The following is a 23,727-nucleotide window of genomic DNA, read 5'->3' on the forward strand; positions in this document are numbered from 1 at the left end:
AATTGCACAATGCAAATAACCAAAACAAACAAAAAGGCCTGTTTCCGGGCAGAAAACAACCACATTTTCTCAGCTCGCCGCTTTATTTGCCCTTCGACCCGGAAACACACCGCCCACCCCACGTTTGGTCACGTGGGCGATTAGAACCATAGTAGCGAAGCATTTACGACATTTTTGTCCATTTTCCACAAAAAAATGGTATGTAAATTATCATTTTATGTTAATACATAACACAGATACACAGGATGTGTTTCGGTAGACAGTTTTGAATCTGTTTTAGTTGGTTAACGTAGCCTAAATCAAATCAAGGTAACATTCGAGATAATCGGCATGGGTTAATATATTTAACGAAAGTTAACGTTTCGTAAGTTAATGTTTTGGTTAAGACTCCGACTAAATTGTATTGTAAATTAGAGTGAAAATGTCTGTAAACGTGTGTTTAACGTTACGTTACCCTCTGGTTGATGTTTAGTGTTCATATGCTATTCGATAAATTGGAACTGGATTGTTATTATACATTTTAAAGTATTTCATTGTAAGAAGTATAATTTATTCTTGTCAAATTTCGATCAATATTTTTCTAAAATATCGTTTTATTGATGTTCTCTCTCTTTTCCTGTTCTAGATTGAAAGAACATTGAGGAGTCCACTGTTTTAACACCACAGTCTTGAACGTCATAGTTTTATATTTCAAAACCATTTCTGTAGGTATCGATATAATTAAATCGCCTTTGTGGGTGAAAATATGTCAGGGATTTCGCTTAACCTGAATTTTGACCCAACACGAAATTCAGGGAAAAAGAGGAAATCCAAAGCCAAATACAAATGTTCTCATAAATGGAAACGTCCCACGGATAAAAATAGCAGTTTTACCCAAAACAAAAATAATTGTAATGGAAATGAAAGGATGCAAAATAAAGTGCAGATGAATGGAGAGAGGCAATCGAACCCAGGTGCTGTTTTTCCCAAATTTTACACCACTCAGCCTGATAACACCAACATGCCTTCCAGTTCTGCACAGGTGCTTTTCCAGAAATCCTCAACTTCAGTTTCATCCACTGCCTGTACATCTCAAGGAAAACCAGAACAGAGACTGGTTCCGACCACTATTGGACCTTTTAAATATATAGCATTGGACTGTGAGATGGTAGGAACGGGACCAAAGGGGTCCATTGGTGAGCTTGGGCGCTGTAGTATCGTCTCCTATGATGGTGATGTCATTTATGATAAATTCATCCAGCCTACCAAACCTGTCACCGATTTTCGGACACGCTGGAGTGGAATCAGGAGGCAGGATCTACGATATGCCACACCCTTCAGACAGGCACAGGCAGAGGTATGAGAAAGCATCCTTATTTAAATGTGAACAGTGTTTTCGAAAAGCCAATGAGTTTGCTAGTGCAGAGCTACAGGTCCACTGAAGCCCACCCATGTCTTTCATCAAGACTTTATAAAGTAAGGCTTTAATTTTTCTCAGTTAAGAATATTATTTGTGTTTTTCTTACATTTGCATTTCTGCTTAATCACAATCCTTTTATTAAAGAAAAACCTACTATAAGTTACTATACAACAGTGTGTAATTTCTAAAACACTGGTGGCACAGAAATGAACAGCTGTGTTATGTTTAGTTAGGACATGTTTAACTGACCAATGGCAGATGGACGGTTAAAGATAGAAAGATAGATCTTGTATGTTTATTGTTGTTTTAGGATTCTAATTCAATCTGTGTATTTAGTATAAAAATGCTGAAACATCTGGACATTAAAAAAAGATATAAATTTATTTGAAAATGATTAATATACGGCAGTTTTAACAAATTTATCCTTTTTGGCTTTGGAAATTTACCTTTTAGGCATACCATTTAAGCTATCACAATGTATATTCTTTCATCCAGTGTGATTGTTTAGTTTTTTTTCTGTTTGAGCTATGTAAGTATTTACAAACAGTGGGACTTCAATTTAAAATGAGTAGTTAGCTTGCAGCCCCCTCTTTTGGTGAAAATAATCACTACACAACTTCTGTTTGTTGGGATATGTTGGTCAGGCTTTTTTACAGTGTATTTTCAGGTTCTTTTGAACATGTAATAAAACGTGGGCGTCTTGTTGCCCTTATCTAAGTGCTATTTTATGTGTTGCATACAGATTGTGAAGATAATGACAGGGAAAGTGGTTGTGGGCCATGCCATCCATAATGACTTCAAGGCCTTAAAATATTTCCATCCTGCTGGCCAAACACGAGATACCGCACGGATTCCTCTCCTAAACCAGAAAGCTGGATTTCCTGAGCATGAAACTGCATCTCTGAAAAGGCTCACCATGGCTCTCTTCAACAAGAGCATACAAGTGGGTTTAACACATTCCAACCAAACGTTATAACGTTAAAATATTCCAACCACACTGAGATGTTGCACGTGAGAGTGCTGAGTATAGTTTGGCTGTTAAATAAAGATAAGGAAAATCTGGAACAACTCATTCCTTTACAGTTCAATTCAGGTTGGGATTTGAATGACATTTTCTCTCTCCGTATATTATAATATAATACAATATAAAGATATCGTTGGCCGCCCTTCCAAAACCTTGGATGTCCAAAAACTTTTTATCAGGAAAGGCAAAAAAACCCTTTACTTTTTAAACGATTAAATACTGTCTTGTCATTGTTGACAAGGCCATTTTAATACTTTTAATTGGTTAGATATTTGCAAATCTAAGTAACAATCGAGATTTTAAGTATACAGAACATTGTACTTGTGTTAATGTGACTTCTATGCATGAAAGGGTTAAAATTGGACCATTTGTTGAATTGAGATGTGTAAAACAGAGAGTTTCAGAGCTTTGGACAAGACTGTTTTTAGCATTGCATTCACATGTTTTCCATTAAAGACTCTTGTAATTTTTTCAGGTTGGGAGAAGAGGCCATTCATCAGTAGAAGATGCCAAAGCCACCATGGAACTGTACAAATTGGTGGAGGAGGAATGGGAAAGAACACTTGCCTCTCCGGCTGTTAGCTAAAAAGGGACTCACTTTTAACAAAAAAAATACAATTGTGCTTCAATTTTAAAAAGGAAGTTTTAATATGCAACCAGTTTCATTTTCTTATCATTGACATTTTCTAAAAATTACTATCTTGTATTAAAGATCAGTTAAACTTCTCAGCTACACCGGTTGGCCTTAATCACCACTAGGGGGCTCTTCAGTTTTTGTACAACAGAAGTGATTTTAACTTATTTGATCTATTTACTGTTGTCTCTTTGCAACATTTAATAAGTGCGAAGTTGTTGAGTAAATCGTACATGTGTCCTATGGTGTGACATGGCAAAATTTAGAATATCACATAAATTAGCACAAGATTTTTTTCTAAATGTTTGTCACATTTAAAGACACGTTTGCATATTACATTTACATTTTTACATATTACATTTTATCCAAAGCGACTTACAAAGAGTTTAGGGAGCAATAAGCGATATGTCATACAGGAGCAATAATACAGTAGGTGCCGATACAAAGTTACTGGTTTCAACAAAAGCTAGACCACTACCTTTTGAGAGAAAGAGAGGGTTAGTGGTTTTTTTTCCATTTTTTTCTCTCTCTTGACTGTCAAGTATTCACAGAAGGGATAGGTTTTAAGTAGTTTTTTTAATATTGTGGGAGATGTGTCTGACAACTACCCACATACAGTTCTGTACAGAAACTGAGAGACAAATGTTTTGCTGTAAGTGGCGAGTAACAAGCTGACCTCAGAGCTCCTCTCTCAGCCTGTCATTCTCATGTCTGACGAACAGGATGGGTCAGCATTTTTCATCTACTGTGAATCCAACACAACCACATAAATTATAGCCCCTCCCGTATTTAAATGTTCAGATAAACAGGGCTACTGCTATTCCTAAGATTTAAGTTAAAGCTCTTCTTCCTCCAAATCATCAGTGAGACTGTTTTTAGGATCCAGTTGCACAGCTTTGGTAATGTTTGGGAGGCAGTCAGTTCTTCCTTGCCTACTAGTTTCCCAGCAGTTAAACAAGGCTGCTGTTTGACTGATTTGCGGATTTTGATAGGATCAGTAGAATCATAGCTATTGATTTTGCTACTTTATATAGTTGGACACAGTTGGACATTAATCAAAATGTTAACAAACAGTACAGAGACTTGCTGGCATTCTTGGTTTAAAAGCATGTAAAAATGTAATGCAATTGCTTTGGGTTTATATCTGGCCAATGAGATATGTCAAACAAATAGCAAAAAGAGTGTCTAAAACTGGGATCAGAAAACTCCTTGATATGAAGTCCCATTTAAATCCAACAGACCTTTTAGATCCATAACAAAAAATTAGATGATAATGTAGTGATTGCTTAAGATCAATTATCCACCCATACCAACAATTTGTTTGAATAAATAAATGAATGAACCCAATGTAGTGTTTCTATTTCCTACTTGCATTTTATGTTGCATTGATGTCGAGCAGGTTCAAAATGTCAATTTAGATATAACAGAGAAGATATTCTGTTATCTGGGAATTTGACTTTTATATGTCTTTTAAATTAATTCCTCTGGTAATTTACATAGAACTGTTTAAATATTAAATATAGAGTTAATGAAGTGTGCCATAAAGAGACGACAGTCGGCGTGACTTCATACTTTCCAAGTTGTGGCTTGGATTGCAAGTTAGTAATGTCTGTAAAACGGATCAAGTTTTAAAATCCTTTCAGGGGTTGGCAGGCAAATGTAATCCTGTGGTAAAGAGAAAGTAAATCTTGCTCATGACTAAAGAAATATCATAATGCAAGATCCAATAAATAATGTACTGTAGCTGTCAAAATGATGCTTCATGGGTGAAGACAAATGTTCTTGTGCTCCGGCTGATGATAATCCACATTCCTTTATTTGGAACTTTATTTATAAGACTGAATCGAATCAATTGTGTCTGATTTAGTGGTTATTCGAAACATTGGAATAGTGTATTCCAAATAGTCTCTTTAAATAACCTGGACAAAATCGATTTCTTTTTGAAGCCTCTGACTGCAATAAGACTGAATTTTTACTTTCAACATTGTTTTAAGATATGTAAGGCACTGCTGTGTTAATACTTCAAAATTTCTAGAACCTGCATGTCTCAAAGAGTATGATGAGTAAAAAGCATGCAGTATTCATCCTCCTTTCTCCAGTCTCTGTCATTTGCTACCAACCATAAAGCAAGACTGTTCACATGCGGTCAACTTCACAGACATGACTCACAAATGGATCAGATTCACATTTACTGTAATGTTTCATTTATCTATGCCAATGCAAACTAGTAATTTCCCTAAATAAGCAATTGTCTTATTACTTGGGTATCTGGTTATTAGAGGTTACCAACCTAAATTCAAATTTCTCTTGTTTGGAAAGATTGAGAACAGTGACTGATTTGCAGGCTAAATTTAGCCTTGAGAATGTTTGTTTAGGAGCTTATACAACCATTTAATTCACATTTCTAAACTGGTCCCTTTTGTAGCCCAGCAAATGAATAAACCAATATCCTAAATCCATTGTTCCACTTTCTTTGTGAAAGGGAAGTACAGTACACTTTTTTCCTTAGCACACACTGCCAGGGCATCATTTTGCAGTTATGATATGCCCCTAACTTCAAGTATACTTGATATATAATCTTTCTCTGTGAAAAAACAATCGAAATTTTACAGATTTTTTTCACATAATTGTTTAATAAAATTGCATTTCTATTCACACTGACTTTAATGGAAAATGTGGTCTCTGTAAAAGTCTCTCTCTCTCTCTCTCTCTCTCTCTCTCTCATGTATCCCACTTTTGGACATTTAAACTTTTTCTTCGTCCAATCCCACTGTACACATCGCGCCAAGAGACGACTGAGAAAATGAACCCCGTTGGTTGAAGAGAGTGGGTTGATCAAATATCTTGCACGTTTATTCCTCCACTCTCTTTTGGTCTCTCTCTTTACTCTCCTTCCCTGGACAGAGCACAGCATCCATCATCTTCAGCCCTTATGAGACTATCCTACACATCTTCATCAGATCCGGACTTAAAAAGGAAACGCAAAGATCATCCTCGTTAGGTGGTAAGTGGCTTTCCATTAATCGAAAGAAATGAGTCGTGTAAGGTAAAATCAGCTCGGCAGATAGATTCGTGTTTGTCAATTCATTTATTGGAGTGATTTTTACTTTTGGCAACTTTATTTTAGGAAAAGTATATTAGCGTTTTTGGTCAGCCTAATTTAGTCGCGGTGCAGAGCACGAGCCGCTGTAATGAATGAGATAACTTACTGAATATTCATGTTGCATCAGCGCATGTGGACTGCTTGGCCGGGTTTGGTACAGACTAATTATTGAGTGTCTTGCTGAGTTAAACGTTTTATACAGATCAGTTCATTCAAACTGTTATAATGGGGTTTCCATTGATGTTGCCAGAACTATTCGTTACCTGCGTTCAGTTGAGGGATGTATTTGATAGGTTGTCAATGTTGGCTTTTGCTTAAGTAAGTAGCTTACACAGTTTGAGCCTTCGGTTAAAGATAAGAAACGTGTTTCTGACGTTTATAAGCACTATTGTGTTATATAGCCTAAATTTCCATGTCACTTTTTTATTTGATGAAACAAGCATAAAGAACTTATTTAAAGTTGTTGAAACCTGATAAAATGGTTAAGGCGTGGTTATTGATGAGTTGCTAGTTGATTTAGAGTAATTTAGGGAACATTTGGGTAGATAGGTAAAGCACCTGCATATTTGTTAAGGTGATATATATTTTGTATTGATTTTAGACTTACAAATTATAGAAATATATTTGCCCAGTTTATCTGTGGGGTTCTTGTGGTGTGGGAATGAATCCAGTACTTGTTTTAATGGCGAGAGTATGCTGTTTAAAATGCCAGTATGATAGCTTGCTGAGTTCAGCCCCCGAATAAAGAGTCTCTTTGTACATCATAATATTTCAAGTCTACAGGCTTTGTAAGCAAAAAAATAAACTTGGTTGGGTAAAAGGGTTTCTGCCACACACCTGCTATATGTTTTGCTTTGTGGAACAAACTAAGCAGAAATCCAGGTGCCATCTCTAGCGTTCGAGAGAGGACGGGATTCATGAGTCCTTGTTTGGTCTACGTCTACAGACTGCAGTTATTGCTATGCTTATGTGATTCAACTTCTTTCTTTTGAGACATTGACTGTTAGCGTGTTTTGTTTTCAGCTGTGAAATTACAACGTTTATTGGCCGTAAAGTTCCACTTCAGTAAATAAATACAATAGTCATGACATAAATCACAGTGGCTTGTTTTCATAGAGACGGAGTACATCTTTATTATCTGTAAAGAAGTTTTATCAGCTCAAGTTGAATTCTTCTGTGAGGCATCCATGCTTATCCTTGTGCTGCATGTTTCGGTTAAAAACTAGACTCATAGACTTATATCTTTTATTACTTTATGTTGCGGTGCAATATAAATTTATCTCCAATTAGCAGTGTTCTCGGCTTCAATTACCTGTCAAAAAGCTCAAAATGTCACTTAAATCCCTGGAGGGCACATCTGACCTAATTTAACTGTGCAACATTCCTGACAATTCCGAATGACTCCTATGTGAAGAGGAATGAGACAATCGTGGAAACACAGAGAAAGTATACGTCAGCAGGACAGAAAAAGGATCTTTTGACTGTATCAATGCTTGCCTCCATGCATTTTATTTATCTGAATGTATTTCTTTTAAATTGATTAGGCTACATTTTGTTAAGGTCAGGCATAAATAGATTCTGTGCAGCTGTTTCTACAGTAAAAAAAAGTAATTTTACCCATGTACATGACTTGATACAAAACAAAAAATGTTTTAGAGAGCAATATGATTTGAAGAGGATGTTCATGATCTTTCGTTCTTCCTTATTTGAAACTTAGTGACCTTTTCAGATCCCTATCTTCTGGGTCTTTATAGACCGCCGATAATGACTTCATACATGCCTTGTTAGTCTGTATGTCAAATATGCCTCTCTCTCTCTCTCTCTCTCTCTTTCTCGGCCAATCTGTGTTTCTCAAGGCAATACTGGTTGCCCCAGTGATCGACAAAGTCACACTGAGTCATGCAAGGTTAGAAGGGTGGGTGTGGCACTGGGAGAAAAGAAAGTGAGTGGTAGTGTCTATAGCAGACAACTCATAGAAGTGAGAGAAAAACTAAATTACGAGATGATAAAGGAAAAGCACTTGATGCATCTCACCTGCATAACACAATGAGTGATGTATGTGTTTGTGGGAGAAAGCTGTCTTTGTGTGCTTGTACGCTTTCTTTTACAGTCTCTTGTCTGAGACAAGTGGGATGGATGGGAATTCTGGCTAATCTAAATAGTACATTTCAGTAAACAACTTCTTTTGCATCATTAGTAGGCCTAATGATCAGTTATTTTTTATAAAAAATTATATTTTTTGTAATTTGTGATGTCCCAATATGGTTTGTTGCAGTGATCCAGATCATAAAAACATGTATTATTTAACACCTAGAATATATTTTTTATATTAAAAGTTTTTACATAAATTCATTTAAATTTCTACTTAAATATATCGCAAAAATATTCATAATCGTTGCAAAACGTTAACCATGGCCCTATTGAAATAGCCCAGCCTCTCTTTCCTTTTCTCTATCTCCATGTGGTGACCTCACTTCTCATCTGTTCTCATCTCAGGTGAAGTCATACTGTATTCCAGACAGCAGGCGTCTGCAGAGTTGCATGCATAAGCACTTCTGAGGTTGCTGGGCCTTGTCCTACATGTTTGCCCTCACAGCAATCTGGCTTCACTCCTGGCTTATTGAAATTTGGTTGCGTCTGTTGGTAATGCACTCAAGAACAGTAGAAAAGACGACACATACAGATCAAACCTCTCTTTGCGGATATACAAGTCCTACGGTAAACTGAGATGGTATGAAGTTGCAAAAGTTGTTACAAAAACTATCACAGTACAAAGCATATGCAGATTGAAGAATGCCAGTGTCATGCTCACTTTCCTACCAGTGTTGAATTTCCCAGTTTTTGCTTTCTAGAATGGTTCCATAAAACACTGCCACAAAAATGATGAGCTGTAGCTGAAGAATGAAGTCCAAGAGCACTTTTAGAGGAGAAACTATATGTGAATGTGCACACACAGTGCTTCTGCATAGCAGTTGTATTTAACTTCAATTCATCCGTTCAAATTCAGGTCATCCAGTTCATGCCAGTTCCCTCTCTCTCTTTTCTTTTTATTCAAGCCGTGTACCGTTTCCATGTGCCCATTGCTCTGCATCTTTACAAAAATGCACCATAGCATCAGAACTTCCTGCCCTGGTGTTTGAGGCTTTTGTGCCATGAATGCGGCTTTTCTGGGCTTTGTAGTTTCTGTCTTGTGCTTACAGTAAACCACTTCTGTGAGATTTTTGGATCAGAAACCTTAATGGGTCATATCTGCGGTACCCTTCCTTTTCAATTAAAAGCGGATGGTTAAAGGTCACGTCAAGGATGTGTGCATTTGTTGTTTATCCTAGTTAACATGAAAAGTTCTGGTTTTAGCTGTTCTTGGAGCCTGTAACTTTAAAGGGACAGTTCACCCGAAAACGAATATTCTGGCATCAGATTCCTTCAAGTTCCAAACCTGTATACATTTCTTTGTTTGGTTGAACACAGAGAAATATATTTGGATGAAGGCTTGGAGCCCTTTGACTACCGTAGTAGGAAAAATTACAATGGTAGTCAAAAGTGCCCCAAAACAGTTTGCTGTACATTCTTAAAAATATAATATTTTGTGTTCAACAGAACAAAAAAATATAAAGTAATTTTTCCTACTATGGAAGTCAATAGGGTCCAAGTACTGTTGGGTTACAGGCATTCTTCCAAATATCTTTCTCTGTGTTCATCAGAACAAAGAAATGTATACAGATTCAGACCTCGAAGGTGAGTAAATGATGACAGAATTTTTATTTTTAGGTGAACTATCCCTTACATACTTAAATCTTGATCATGGGACCATGAATGTTACACAATGTTTATTTATTATAAACTCATAATGAATGATGTGGTCTTCCCTACAGAATCCTAAATTTGGCCTTAATCCAAGCTATTCACATGCACTTTTTTGAAAGATAAATTATTCAGCAGATTTGAAAACTTACATTACATCAGTACATCACCACCCATTGCCATGTGCTCCATATGATAACAATACACATCAAGAATGGAGTCTTTAATTGTACATCTGGTTGGTTGTAAAGATTTTGTGCAAAAAGAGGAAAGTAACTATTAAATGCTTAAATGACCCCTCAATTTGGACAGACATCCTTGTAAACATCCTGTCGTTAAAATAACTTTAAGTCAATGATATGTTATCATGTTAAATTGATGTCATCAACTTCTATTTCCTCCATTCTTTTTTATTTAAATGTTGACATCATTCCTACAGTACCTGAACATTTACTTGTGTGGTGTTTTTGAACTTTCCTAGGATTCATTTTTGAGTTTACAATATTCACAATATGTCAAAGTTACTGCAAATGTTTATGAACCAGTGTGTTGCCTAGTTCGCTTCTCTTCCTTTGAGCCATGACTATGTAATTCATCCAGTCCTCACAAACAGTATTTCAGTAGATCTAGCAGGTGGTCTTTTATTCATTTATTTCTGCCTGTCTCACACAGAAACCATCTAACCACTAAAGACATTCCCTTTCACTAAGGCGTTAAGCTAAACACAGCTTATAATGTGCTCTCTGTGAGGCGTAAAGGGTGTGTGGAGACAGGTGCATAAAGATGACACAACTGGAGATGGATGTATTGGTAAAGAGATGCACATGTCCGCGAAGGATAGTTGGTCTTTTCTGAGAATCGTCTGAATTCTGAGCACATACAAGAGGGCCTAAAGAATCCAAGGATCTGAATCGTGCCAGCTGGACTTAGCAAAGGGTTGCCAAATCTTGTCCAGCAAACCCTCGACTAAACTCGAATTAAAAAAGGCTTGTGAAAAGGCAGAGTTGCACATAAATTACCTTCAAGGATAAATGAAACAAATAAAAAAAATATTTTTCACAAATTGTAAGTTTGTGGAGTCTCTGAATGTGAAGAATAAGCGTACCCTCTAAAATTGTGCCTGTGAAAATTTGTTTACTGTGGTGTTTGACCATTGTTTTGGGTTTTCTGTACCGTTTTATTGGCTTTTTCGGTCTTTAAAACTAGGCTTTTAAAACAGAAATTGTAGGGGATACATAAAATCTAATCATACAATTTTTGTAAAAATAATCGTGCAGTGTGAATTTATACAATCTGGCATCAGGAAAAGCACAAAGAACTTCCTCTCCCTTTTCCCAGTTTCTCACAGAAGGCAATGTGTAATTTTCTCCCTCTGAATATTAATGAGCATCCACTTCAACAGAATTGTTCAATTTAAAGACATGAATAATTGAAAAAAAATTCATTTGTATTTATAGTAAAGGGACAGTTCAGCCAAAAATTCGGTCATAATTTATTCACCCTTGAGTTGTTCCAACCCTGTATAAATGTCTTTTTGATTCCGCGGAACACAAAGGAAGATATTTGGAAGAATGTCAGTAACCAAACAGATCTCATTACTCATTTACTGCCAGAGTTGGGTAAGCTACTCTCAAAAAGTAATTAATTACATATTCAATAGTGTGATTAGATTACTGTACAAATTACTCTCCAAAAAGTATTTAATTACTGATAACTAATTACTTTCTATATCCACCATGATTAGTTAAGTGATTCAAGGATAGATATGAAACTGCTTATTTAATTCAGTCAAATAAATAATATTAAATCTATTAATATATTAAATATTAAAAACATAAAATTGTATTATTAGCTGACTGATGTAATACAAATGTGAGAATTATACATTAAAGGACGGATTTTAAATATAGACTTTGAATTTTGATGTCAATTCCACTATTGCACACACGTATATTACACATTTAGAATTATTTAGATTAATTACATCAAAAGTAACTATTTTCTTAGTAACTAGTTACACCCATCACTGTTTATACTGCAGTAGTAGGGAAAATAAATAGTATGGGAATCAATAGGGGAAGGCATCTCATTGGTTACTGACATACTTCCAAATATCTTCCTTTGTGTAGTTAGTTAGTTCGTTTCTAGTTTTAACTTTAGCAAGGTGACGTAAATGAAAAAATTATTATTTAACAACAGAATTAATCTGTTATCCGAAACCGAAGTCCTGAGTCAAATTAGACACAAAGGTTTTTCGCACACAAAGTAACAAAAGAACTTAAGCAGCCTAGATCCAGATCGCCCCCATCGTAAAAATCCCTTTATCCAAACAATACAACTTCCAATTTTTCTCATTTAAGGCCAAAAAATTCTGCGAAAGCCATGTTTTCAGATCCTCTAAGCATGTTAAGAATCTTTACATTTAAGGGAAAGGTACAACTGGGTGTCATCATCATATAAATGAAAAACAACACTCTACGTTTGGGAAACAAAGATCCCATGGCAGCATGTATAAGGAAAAAAGTGACAGTGTTGGGGGCTAGGATTGATCCCTGTTGAACACCAGAAGAGATGTGTGCTACTAAAGAAAGTTGTTTTCCAATGCAAACAAAGAATTTCCTATAAGGACCTAAACCATTCAAAAACAGTACCCTGAATACCAACGTAACTTTCCAAATGATAAATGAAAACGTTATGATCAATCATATCTAATGCTGAGCTGAGATCTGAAAGGACCGAAGCAACAACATTATTAGGAGACACCATAATGTCATTTGTGACTTTCAATAACGCAGATTCCGTACTATGTCAATTTTTATAACCTGACTGAAAAGTTTTGTATAATGAATTTGAACTCGGAAAAGACTAATTGAGAGAGAACATCCTTATGCAGCAAATGATGACAGAATTTCCACTATCCCTTTAAACACCAAAATCTTATTGCCTGTTTTTGTTTGACTTTACAGTGTTTTACTTTTGTCTCTCTCACTCTCTCTATTCTGGTCTTAGATCAGCCATGTTCCTGTATCTACTGCTGCGTGCCATCTGCCTCTTTGTCCTGTCATCTTCTGCTGTCCTCAGTCTTGCCGCAGGTGTGTCTTATGAGACGGTATTAAAGATAAATGACACATAAGGTCACAGACTGCTTTTAAGCTCAAATAAAACATTCAGACTTGAGCCCATATTACACATCCTATCAAACTGCATTAAGAATCTGAGAGAAAATATGTTTTTACATGACTAGTGTCAGCAAAAAGGGGTTATTGCGCTTTTATTGCTTCCTAGCCATGCAAAGCTGGTAAATATAAATAGAAATGTTAAAATCAAATCTCACATTAATAGAAAGCCATGTATCGCAAAATCCCTAGAGGTAAAAAGTCAATTTCAAAAGCATTTAACAGTCAAAACAGTAGTAAATCATCAATTAATATTTCTTCCTCAGATGAGACCCCATTTCTACAAGTGAACATTCCCAATAGCTCCCCTGTATCTGCCGTTTTGGGGCACTCCTTGACACTGCCCTGCCTCGTGTCTCTGTCGCAAACGCCCTCTCTGGGACGGCATGTCGTGCTTACCCAGCCAAGAGTCAAATGGAGCTTTCTTTCATCCAACAAAGAGACAGAGATCCTAGTTGCCCGTGGGGAGAGGGTGAAGGTGAGTGAGTTATATAAAGGCAGGGCATCGCTGCTGAATTATGCTGCCTCTTCGAATGATCTTACCCTCAGACTGGATGACCTGATTCACAACGACACAGGCTTCTACCGATGTGAAGTCCAGCACGGTTTGGAGGACGCTCAAGGCCTGGTTCAGGTCAAAGTTAAAGGTTGATTGCTGCTTACTTTGAACACAGTCATACTAGTAATAAAGTTTTATTAGAATTGACGAAAATAAATGAAGCTGTGACATATGACGTGCTGTGTGTTCTCAGGTGTCGTCTTCCTCTACCGCCATACCTCTAGTCGTTATGCCTTTAGGTTTGATGAGGCCAAAGATGCTTGTAAGCACATTGGAGCTCGGATTGCTTCTCCAGATCAGCTGCTGGCTGCGTATCGCAGCGGCTATGAGCAGTGTGATGCCGGCTGGCTTTCAGATCGCTCTGTTAGGTTAGTGAACTAACAGCATACCGCTAGTCTAGGTGGTTTTTTTTTCTACCTACAAGAAATGCATGCATCTACTATAACAATGCATTTGCATTGTTTCTCTGTTATGACTTTTCAGATACCCAATCCAGATGCCTCGGGAAGGCTGTTTTGGAGACATGGATGGGTTACCAGGTGTTAGAAACTATGGCACGATGGATGCTGATGAGATCTTTGATGTGTACTGCTACGTGGAAAACATTCACGGTAAACTGATCTTTTGATTACTGGTGTCATAGCTGATTGCCGTTTTTGGTTCCTAATCAAATGTATATTTATCGGATGCATCTTTGATAGTTCACAACTGTATAAAAGGGTTTAAACCAAGGACATCTTTGATCAAATTAGACATAGACTTTATTTTATGAAACCTTGCTACACATGGAATAACCGTTTTCTAAAAGCAATGAGCCCCGCGAGGCACTGGCTTACAGTGCATTTTAATACGGGTAAGGGGGTATTAAGTTGTGCCACAACGCCCTTATCTGTTATAAAATGCACTGTGACCCACTGCTTCGCGGTGCTTATTGCTTTATTTTAGAGCATGTCAAACTTTCTGATATGCCTAATTGGCTATTTGATTGTTGATGTAAACTGTTTTAGGTGAGGTGTTTCATGGATCGACCCCACAGCGCTTCACCTTGGCAGAAGCTAAATCATACTGTGAGCTGCAGGGAGCTCAGCTTGCGACCACCAGTCAGCTATATGCTGCTTGGAATGACGGTCTGAACCATTGCAGTCCAGGCTGGCTGGCCGATGGAAGCGTTCGCTACCCTATTGTGACCCCTCGAGAGCGTTGTGGGGGCTCTGAGCCCGGTGTCAAGACGGTCTATCGTTTTAGCAACCAAACAGGCTTCCCTGATCCACACAGTCACCACGATGCCTACTGCTTTAGAGGTATGTGGAGATTGGTTTTCGCATACGCCTTCTGTTTAATTAAAGGCACAATATGTACAATTTGGTTCAACTTTACAATAAGTGTTCACAGTGTTCACGATCTGATTGACTGTGTTATGACAAACTGTAACAGTAAATTTCAATCAGTCTGTTTTACTTTTTGTCTGAAGGTAACAGCAACTATCAAACAGTCCCCCCGATAGATTATATGGCCACAGAACCTGAAGACAAAGAGCAGTATATTGTGACTTTAGCTGACCCTCAAGAAGAGTACAGTGTGGATCAGGTCACCCAGCATTCAGAAAAGGAAGTCCAGGGGGCTGTTGAGTCCTTTAACATTCACAGCACTCACGCTACGAAAGAACCCGAGGAGCACAACTATACCGCAAGACCTCAGGATGACTTCACAGACAGCACCAATGGAGATCTCACCAGCCCACCCAGTACAGACAGAAATCTGGAATCCCTCGAAGTCATCTGGCAGAAATCGGATGCCAATCCCGTCGATTCAGTGCCAGAGACTTACATGGATCATTCCATGCCCGAGAGAGAACCAGGTGTACAGCAAGTGTCAAATGTTGATATTGTGGAAACCAGCAACCACAGACACTTCCAACCAATGCCAGACACCAACTTAGAGCCGGTTGACAACATCCTACCTACCGAAGTGCAGCCTGAGGGAACAGAGGAACCCTCCTCTGAACCCAAAAACTTCCAACCGTTGCCTACCAACCTGGATGATGAAGATGAAGATCATATAAACAGGGAGATAACCATAACCACTGAGGGCACTACACTGGAATACGGCACAAGTGTTCACACCACAGCTCAAGAAGTCCACTCAAGTCTCTCAACTTTTCTTCTTTTAGAGCACAATGGTACGCTCGAAGAAAATTTAGGGAATTTCACAGAAGCCCCCGAGACAGATAAAGACCTGGGTTTTTCTTTTACAACTCATTCCACATCAGTTAGCACAACCAGTGATTCCGATGGATTGGAGGGTTCAGGTGAGAATTTCACTCTGCCGTTTGTAGATCAGACAGAAATTCTGGTCACCCTTAATGAATCTGAGAAGCATGGAGCATCCACTTCTGTGACTGTGACAGAGAGCTTCTCATCTATGTATCTTAACAATACTAGCTTGAGTAAGTACAATAAATTATATCTATTTAATATGCTACAGTAATTTGTATTTAATTTAATTTTAATTTAATTTTGTAGTGTAATGTTAAATCAGGTTAAAGTGCCACAGTAGTGACCGGGGGGGCATATTTGTACAATATAATATACAAAATTTCAACAAAATTTGCAATAAAAATATAGTAAATAGACTACAATTTTATTTGTTATTTATGTTTTCTAATCCTCTCTTGTGATGCTATTTTCTTGTCATTTTCCTGGGCTATGTCTTTAGTAACTGCACATGTGTTGTGTTTATGTAATGTAAAGTAATTGTTTGCCTTAAAGGGACAGTTCAACAAAAATGTAAATTCTATCACCATTTACTCACGCACAAGTTGTTACAAATCTACAAAAAAGATATCTGGAAGAATGCTTGTAACCAAACAGCTCTTGGCCATCATTGACTATCATTGAAGGAAACATTGCTTCATAAATGTTGTTGTTCTGTTGAAGAATGTAGGAAAACAAACTGTTCTGGGGCACTTTGACCATTGTCATTTTTCCTACTATGGTAGTCAATGGTGGACAAGGACTGTTTGATAACAACCATTCTTCCAAACATCTTTCTCTGTCTTCATCAGAACACAATTGATTCAGATTTGGAACAACTGGAGAATGAGTAAAGCATTTTCATTTATAATAAAATGTTTAAATAAAGTCTGAAGTGGGACATTACTTTTTCCACTACTATATATTCACAGTACAAAAATACCTAAATCAAGGTTTTTTAATTATTCCTCAATGCACATTTTTGTGTTTGATGTGTACACTAGTAGGTTTTAAACCCAGACATGAAGACTCTAGTGAAGGACATCTGAACAGATCTGAAGATGTTGGTGATTGGGCCACTGTTGTTCCTGTGTCTCTTGGTGGGGATGAGAATGTCAGTCATCACATTACTGAGAGCACAACAATTGTACGTGTAAATGAACCTGAGTCATCTGACGGCTCCGGTGATCATGACGATATTCTGCCAGTCAAACTGTTGACCACACCTACACCTCACCTGTTGGACACACTGACCACACAAGGGCCTGCACAGGTAGAAATGAATACCCCAGAGGAGATGGAAGGACATTTCAATGAAACCAGTACTTTGGCTTTACTTGGGTCTGTAGAGGAGAAACTGGAGAAGGTGGAGCGGAAAGGACTTGAGGGAGAACCAAATCAGCTTTACACCACATCCACCGAGATCAATACTTCTACTTTTACTATGGATGGCAGTCATGAAGATGAGTCTTCAGGAGCAAAGGCGTCTTTAGAAAATTTGTCCTTGGTCACTGAGCATCCACACTTAAATTCGGAAAACCTCACACCCTCCAGTTTGACAGATATGGACTATCTAACGAATGCTGATAATGATGACAGTACTATGAGACCCTTTACAGGTCTGGAGGTTACACTGTTGCCCGCTGTGACCCAGACACCCGACTGGCAGACTTTTACCTCTTCTACAAAGCCAGGGGAATTCAGAGCAAATGTGGAATTCAGTGGTGATGGCCCATTTACCACAGAAGACTACCTAACCTTAGGTGGGTCTGACTATACCGACACGCCCAATGCAGAGCAAACAGAGCAAACTCTAGTCACAACAGAGCAAACTCCAGAATATGACCAGATAACTACAAAAAACTTAAAGAATATGGAAGATGAAAATGATGTTAAAACCACATCGGAGCCTATCAATCAACATTCAAGACCAACACAAAGAATGTTGGTGAGGACAGGCAATATTTCAGGTAAGCACATCTTATTGTGAGAAATAATAACTTCCGGGATTTCCAATTCTTTCTTTAATGCTTAGCTGGACAGAATATTACCTTTTTGCTTGTTCCTGTTGTTTTTTCCCCAAATTTAGTTTTTCTACTGAATGTATATATTTCATATTTTTTATTATGGATAAATGTTATTCCAAATATGTTAATATTGGGTCTTTCACTGCTCTGTAGAATACTCAGAATCAAAAAGGCTCAGACCCCTAAAACATTTGAAATGAGTGCCATCTATGGGTTGTTTCATTTGTGTTCTACTAGATCATCTCAAAAGGGGGCGCCATCTCCTGTCAAGTAGTCCGCTATATCTACATTCAAGGAAACTTTGTGACTTACATGTACTAATCTGTCTAAGGTTATTTGCATTTTATCTGACTACATTGCAGACAGACAGTGTAGAAGGAAAAGGTGTGTTTTAGAAGTTTGTAGCGCCTATCACAATAAATAGTTTCGGTCATGCATACAGCGGGTGTTGGTTTAGTGGGGCCATGATGGCTAGAAACTGATAAAACGGCAAACACAGAAAAAAGGCAATGTTACATCGCAGGCTTTCATTTTACTGCTTATTGCCACCATCTTGAGTTATTATCATGTTTTATTTAATATAGTTTACCAACATTTTTAATTCTTTCATCATGTACTTACTCTCATGTCATTCCAAACCTGAATGACGTTCTTCCTTCTGCAGAAAACAAAAGGAGATATTTTGAAGATCGTTGCTAACTAAACAACATTGGCCCACATTGGCTTTCATTGTATGGACACAAAATTGCTGAGACATTTCTCAAAATATCCTCTTTTGTGACCTAAGATGAAAGTCATACGGTTTGACACAATGGTTTAAAAAAATTATTTGTTATGTTTGGGTAAAGGTCCAATGTATCTAGGGATGAGGTTACGAATTTTACCCTCCCATTCAAAGAAATAGGGTGGCTGACACAGAACTAAGATAGCGTCACATTTTCACACCTTTGCCGAAGGAGATAACGTATTTACGAAACGTACTCTGTAGAGCAGTTTGTTAGGTCATTAAACACCTTTGAAGACTTAGTTATGTATATTATATTGCATATTGTCAATTGATCTTCCAAAAAATGACACATTGGACTTTTGCACTAAATGGGAATTTAATGAATTTTTCAAGCTATTTCAACTTGTTATTGGTCTTTTCATTAGATGCATGTGTGGAGAGCCCTTGTAAAAATGGAGGCACCTGTGTGGACACTGGAACGGGGACAAAGTGTCTCTGTCTACCCACCTATGGAGGAGACTTCTGCCAGACAGGTGAGTTATGCTTTTACAGTAATAGTTCTCATTTTATGCCTGGACTATTACTATTTATGTGTATTTTTCATTTAAGACAACATTATTGGTGTGATATTTGAAAGCTTTGAATTGTAAAAAAGATTTAAAGTACATTATCAGGAATTTTCTCTGCATTTCTGTGGTTGAATAAGCCTCTTCAACCATAAAGTAAGGGATAAAGAGAATCCTTTTCTGTAATCACATTTCTTAACTTCCCTGCTTTTCTACATATGCTTCAACTTCCGTATTACTGTAGTTTCCTTTTTAAACCCAGCATTGACAGTAAAATATTGATTTATAATGTGTAAAATAAGTAAATATCTATCTTGGTGTTCCCCGCAAAGATCTTGAACATTGTGAACCAGGCTGGGAAAAGTTCCAAGGGTCCTGTTACAAATACTTCCTCAAACGGCAGAAATGGGAGGTGGCGGAGCAGCACTGCCGCATGTGTGGAGGTCACCTGGTGTCTGTTATGTCACCTGAGGAACAAGAGTTCATCAATGGTACGTCCGGTGACACTGTCAGAATGTGATCTGATCATCTTGACATGTTATCAAGCGATGGTACAAATTTCAATCTGTCAGGTTGTGAAGTGTGATTACATAATCCGATGATCATGGAATTCGATTTGATCTAAACTATAAATCAATTGGAAATCATTTAAAAGTGGTGAAAGGTAAATCTACTGTTTGTGGGAAATTATGTTTGTTGCTTATTAGTCAAGGACAGGTGTGTCTAAAGCATTTGTAGATTAAATGACGTAAAGGTATTCATAAAAGGAGAAAAGGATTGTTGACATTTCATTGCGAACCCATGCATTCTGTAGAATAACTGAAACGTCGAAGTGCTTTGAAACTGTTGGCCTATTCATCCGTGTGAATGCGGGCTGTGTGTAAAAGGGCCTTCACATTTCTCTTGTACACAGTACACCACATCCGGTGTTAAACCTGAAGCGATGTCAATGTTGTGTCTTGTTTTTGCTGTTTTATTCTTTGCTTAGATAAATACAGGGAGTATCAGTGGACAGGTCTTAATGACAAAACCATTGAGGGAGATTTCCGTTGGTCAGACGGAAGCCCATTGGTGAGTCTTCTAATGTCTGGTTTTCTTGTCGTTCTGCATGTTACAGTATCTGTCTGCAGTTTGCACTTTGAAACACGGTCATCTCTTACTCAGCATCTGTTAGTATTAGCCACATGTTTCCAAATATTTTAACTTTTGAATATAAATGGCAATGTTTACTGTCACATTCTATCAGCTTTATGAGAATTGGTTTCGGGGACAACCAGACAGCTACTTCCTGTCAGGGGAGGACTGTGTTGTCATGGTATGGTACGATGATGGTCGTTGGAGCGATATCCCATGTAACTACCAGCTCTCCTATACCTGCAAGAAGGGCATTGGTGAGTACATCACCATCTACAGGGGTACTGGTGACCAGTGGGGTGCAAGCTTCAGCATTAATTGGATTTGCTTTAGCAGCGTTCTGTGGCCAGCCTCCTCTCGTGCTCCATGCTAAGATGTTTGGACAGCGGCAGCTAAGGTACAGGACGAGTTCACAGGTGCGCTACCACTGCGGAGCGGGCTTCATCCAAAGACAGAACCCGGTTATTACATGCCAGAACAATGGACAGTGGGAAGAACCGCAGATCACATGTACACCAGGTGAGAGATCGAAGGCAGATGTTGTGTAACATCATTATTATTTTTAGAAAAATACTGCTCAAAAAAAGCGTAATGGTATACAATTGGTATAACTTAATTTTGGCATGTAATTTGTTATGTGGTAAACCACAAATATTATATCTTTAAAGTATATATATTTTCATAGTATATTTTAAAGAAAACCCAAAAATCATTTATCATTTCAAACCTGTATGACATTATTTATACCGCAGAACACAAAAGAAAATATTTCAAAGAAAGTTGATAAATGAACAGCACCGGCGCCCATTCACCTCTATTGCATGGACACAAAACCAATGCAAATGAATGGGGGCCGGTTAACAACATTTATTTTAATATTATCTTTTGAATTTGGGAAAAATAGAAAGTCATACAGGTTTGAAACGACAAGAGGGTGAGTACATGATGACAGAATTGTCATTATTGGATTATAGCATTGAATGGCTCATGGTTGTGTTTTGTGTTCTGCTCACAGTGGGACCTGCATACTCGAATGGAGAAATGGTGACATGGCCCAATGGTCACAAGGAAATAGTCATAGAAGTAACAAAAACAGAAAAAGCAACACCAGGGTATTTGGATATAAAATGGAACAACTAGCTTTTGACTTAGTAGCATTTATTTCCTTCATTTTTGTCTATATCATAACATGCCTTCATCCACACTGCATTCCTTATATATCAACATTACATTTACATTTATGCATTTGGCAGACGCTTTTATCCAAAGCGACTTACATTGCATTATCCTATACATTTGTTACTAAGTATGTTCAATCCTCTGATAGAACCCACGACCTTGGCGTTGTTGGCGCCAAGCTCTTACCACTGAGCTACACTAAAATACATTATATATTTATAAGAAAATATGTCCCACTTAAAGGAATAGTTCAGCCAAAATTAAGTATTGCACTTTGAAGCTCCAAAAAGCAATATGGAGTGAACAACTATTCCTTTTTTTTCCCTTTTAATTGGGAATGCTGACTAAACACAAATTAAAAAGTTTGGCATAAACACTGGTAAAGTTAAAACAGGACAAGTGAAGGAAAATAGGATCATTAACACTCATTATACTCCTCTCAGCGCAATACTCAATTTCTCTCTGTGTACACATGACACTGAATTACATGTTTTGTAATTCTAAGATACAATTTACTGTTACTCTCATTTTGCACACAATAAGCACACTTGATAAAAAGCAACATCCAAACAAAGCTTGTAACTGTTGGACCAAGCATCCATGTTTCATTTCATCCTGTTCTTTCCTTTCTCTTTGTTAAATAAATTATGAGACAACGAATCAACTCCTGTCTAATCTCAGCTGGTCTGAATCACAATTCTTTTTGACATCATAGCCCTTCAGTGCATGAATGTTATCATCAGCATTACTTATTCATGTTCTGTGTTTTCCTCACTCAAAATAATCTGCAAACTGAGACTCAGCTTGAGATGAAGAACTCAAAGACCTAACATGTCCCAACATATGTTTTTTTAAACCATAGTTTTAATTATTCTTAATAAACAGGGATATTCTAATGCACACATATGAAAATGTCATGAAAATGATCTAGTGTGTTTGAAGAAGAACCTTTCTTGCAGCCACATGCACATAAGACATTCTAAAGCTTGCCGATCAAGTTAGGTAAGGAACATCAGCCCATCCCTTTTGTTTGTTGATTTGTGTCAGAATGTTGGGTCAATGACGCAGGGAAGATACTTTAAATTAGCAGACTTCAGATATTCTGCGACTTGGTGCTCAGTTTATCAGGTATGTAGTGTAACTCTTGAGGATGGCCATTTTAGACACACTACTGTGGTTTGTACATCACTACATGCATCACTAACAAAATCATATTTTAGTTTTTGATGGCCTGAAACTAGGGCATACTACACTCTAGAAAAAAATCAGATGAATGCAATCAAAGCAATCGCATTAAAAAGTAAAAATGTGCTTGTATTTGTTCAGTCAGATGTAGCTCCAGTAAATTTAGGAAACTAGTCTTAACAATGATGAATAAAAGAGCTTTTACATATGTATTCTTGATGACTGATTATGGATTAAATGAACACATCTATGGTTAACAATCTAACTTAACATAGTGATTTCACTGATTTTTTGAAATACTTTCTTTTCGAAAACAATGCTTTTTATGAATATGGCTTTTGAATATGGCTTTTTGTTGTAGTTGAGAAAAACTGTATGTGTAGCAAAGTCTTGTTTTAAAGTCCCAACCGAATATATATTAAAATCCACATTCTATAATGGGTCATTTTATTAACAGCTGGTCCCAGACCAAACAAAATTTACATTTCCTGGTTTAAAAAAAATACAAACATTAATAAAAGTAATAAAAGCTTCCCACTTTTCTTAAAATTAAAGTCTTTAAAATGTTTTCTGTATTGTAGAATTAACAAAGTAACAACAGAAAAGTTTGTATTTATTGTGTATGATATGCATTTCTAGCCTACCGCTCTAAAGTAAAACAGATATATTCTGTGTATATTCTGTTAAAAATACATTGAAAAATTGTTAGACTTATGTGTAGTTTACTGTACATACTGTTCTTGCTGCTAATAACTCATGCTGTAAATTTTTCAACTCAAAGAAAATGTATTACCAGAACATCTCAGCCATTGTGTGTGATAAACACTGTGACTAATGTTAAGTGCCTGTTGTTTTTGTTCTTAAGAACGCAGTTGCAATGCTGCACTTGCACAACTCAGCCAGGACTAGAGTTAGCAAATGCATATCAAGCTAAGAGTTGTACTAGCAGTAGGTTTGTATC

At 37.2% G+C, this 23,727-nt stretch overlaps 2 protein-coding genes across 5 annotated transcripts; both read left to right on the forward strand.

The window, feature by feature from the left end:
* The first annotated feature begins 99 nt into the window (after positions 1–99).
* On the forward strand, positions 100–3,156 carry isg20l2 (interferon stimulated exonuclease gene 20-like 2). Its single transcript, XM_056763456.1, has 4 exons — positions 100–198; positions 626–1,336; positions 2,142–2,342; positions 2,899–3,156. The coding sequence occupies exons 2-4, from the start codon at positions 746–748 to the stop codon at positions 3,007–3,009; spliced, it is 903 nt and encodes a 300-aa protein (XP_056619434.1). The 5' UTR covers positions 100–198; positions 626–745; the 3' UTR covers positions 3,010–3,156.
* Positions 3,157–5,861: 2,705 nt separating this feature from the next.
* On the forward strand, positions 5,862–23,607 carry bcan (brevican). Of its 4 annotated transcripts, none has more exons than XM_056762991.1 (14): positions 5,862–6,061; positions 12,971–13,053; positions 13,404–13,784; positions 13,890–14,064; positions 14,180–14,307; positions 14,704–14,997; positions 15,168–16,142; positions 16,953–17,918; positions 19,128–19,235; positions 19,601–19,759; positions 20,257–20,339; positions 20,515–20,659; positions 20,736–20,921; positions 21,418–23,607. In XM_056762991.1, exons 2-14 carry the CDS (start codon positions 12,978–12,980, stop codon positions 21,540–21,542), a joined length of 3,801 nt encoding a protein of 1,266 aa, XP_056618969.1. In that variant the 5' UTR covers positions 5,862–6,061; positions 12,971–12,977; the 3' UTR covers positions 21,543–23,607. The 4 variants fall into 4 exon arrangements, with proteins under 4 accessions (XP_056618969.1, XP_056618970.1, XP_056618972.1 ...); XM_056762992.1 differs by having other exon boundaries at positions 20,739–20,921; XM_056762994.1 differs by having other exon boundaries at positions 16,956–17,918.
* Positions 23,608–23,727: the final 120 nt, after the last annotated feature.

The sequence above is a fragment of the Triplophysa dalaica genome, chromosome 12 (genome assembly GCF_015846415.1).
Source record: "Triplophysa dalaica isolate WHDGS20190420 chromosome 12, ASM1584641v1, whole genome shotgun sequence".
Classification (NCBI taxonomy): domain Eukaryota; kingdom Metazoa; phylum Chordata; class Actinopteri; order Cypriniformes; family Nemacheilidae; genus Triplophysa; species Triplophysa dalaica.

Bases quoted from the DNA above. Each gene is read 5' to 3' on its own strand.
- isg20l2 (XM_056763456.1), top strand. From the start codon at position 746: ATGTCAGGGATTTCGCTTAACCTGAATTTTGACCCAACACGAAATTCA. The intron at 1,337-2,141 runs GTATGAGAAAGC...TGTTGCATACAG, and splicing joins TCAGACAGGCACAGGCAGAG to ATTGTGAAGATAATGACAGG. The intron at 2,343-2,898 runs GTGGGTTTAACA...TAATTTTTTCAG, and splicing joins TCTTCAACAAGAGCATACAA to GTTGGGAGAAGAGGCCATTC.
- bcan (XM_056762991.1), top strand. From the start codon at position 12,978: ATGTTCCTGTATCTACTGCTGCGTGCCATCTGCCTCTTTGTCCTGTCA. The intron at 14,308-14,703 runs GTAAACTGATCT...AAACTGTTTTAG, and splicing joins CTACGTGGAAAACATTCACG to GTGAGGTGTTTCATGGATCG. The intron at 17,919-19,127 runs GTAAGCACATCT...TCTTTTCATTAG, and splicing joins GAGGACAGGCAATATTTCAG to ATGCATGTGTGGAGAGCCCT.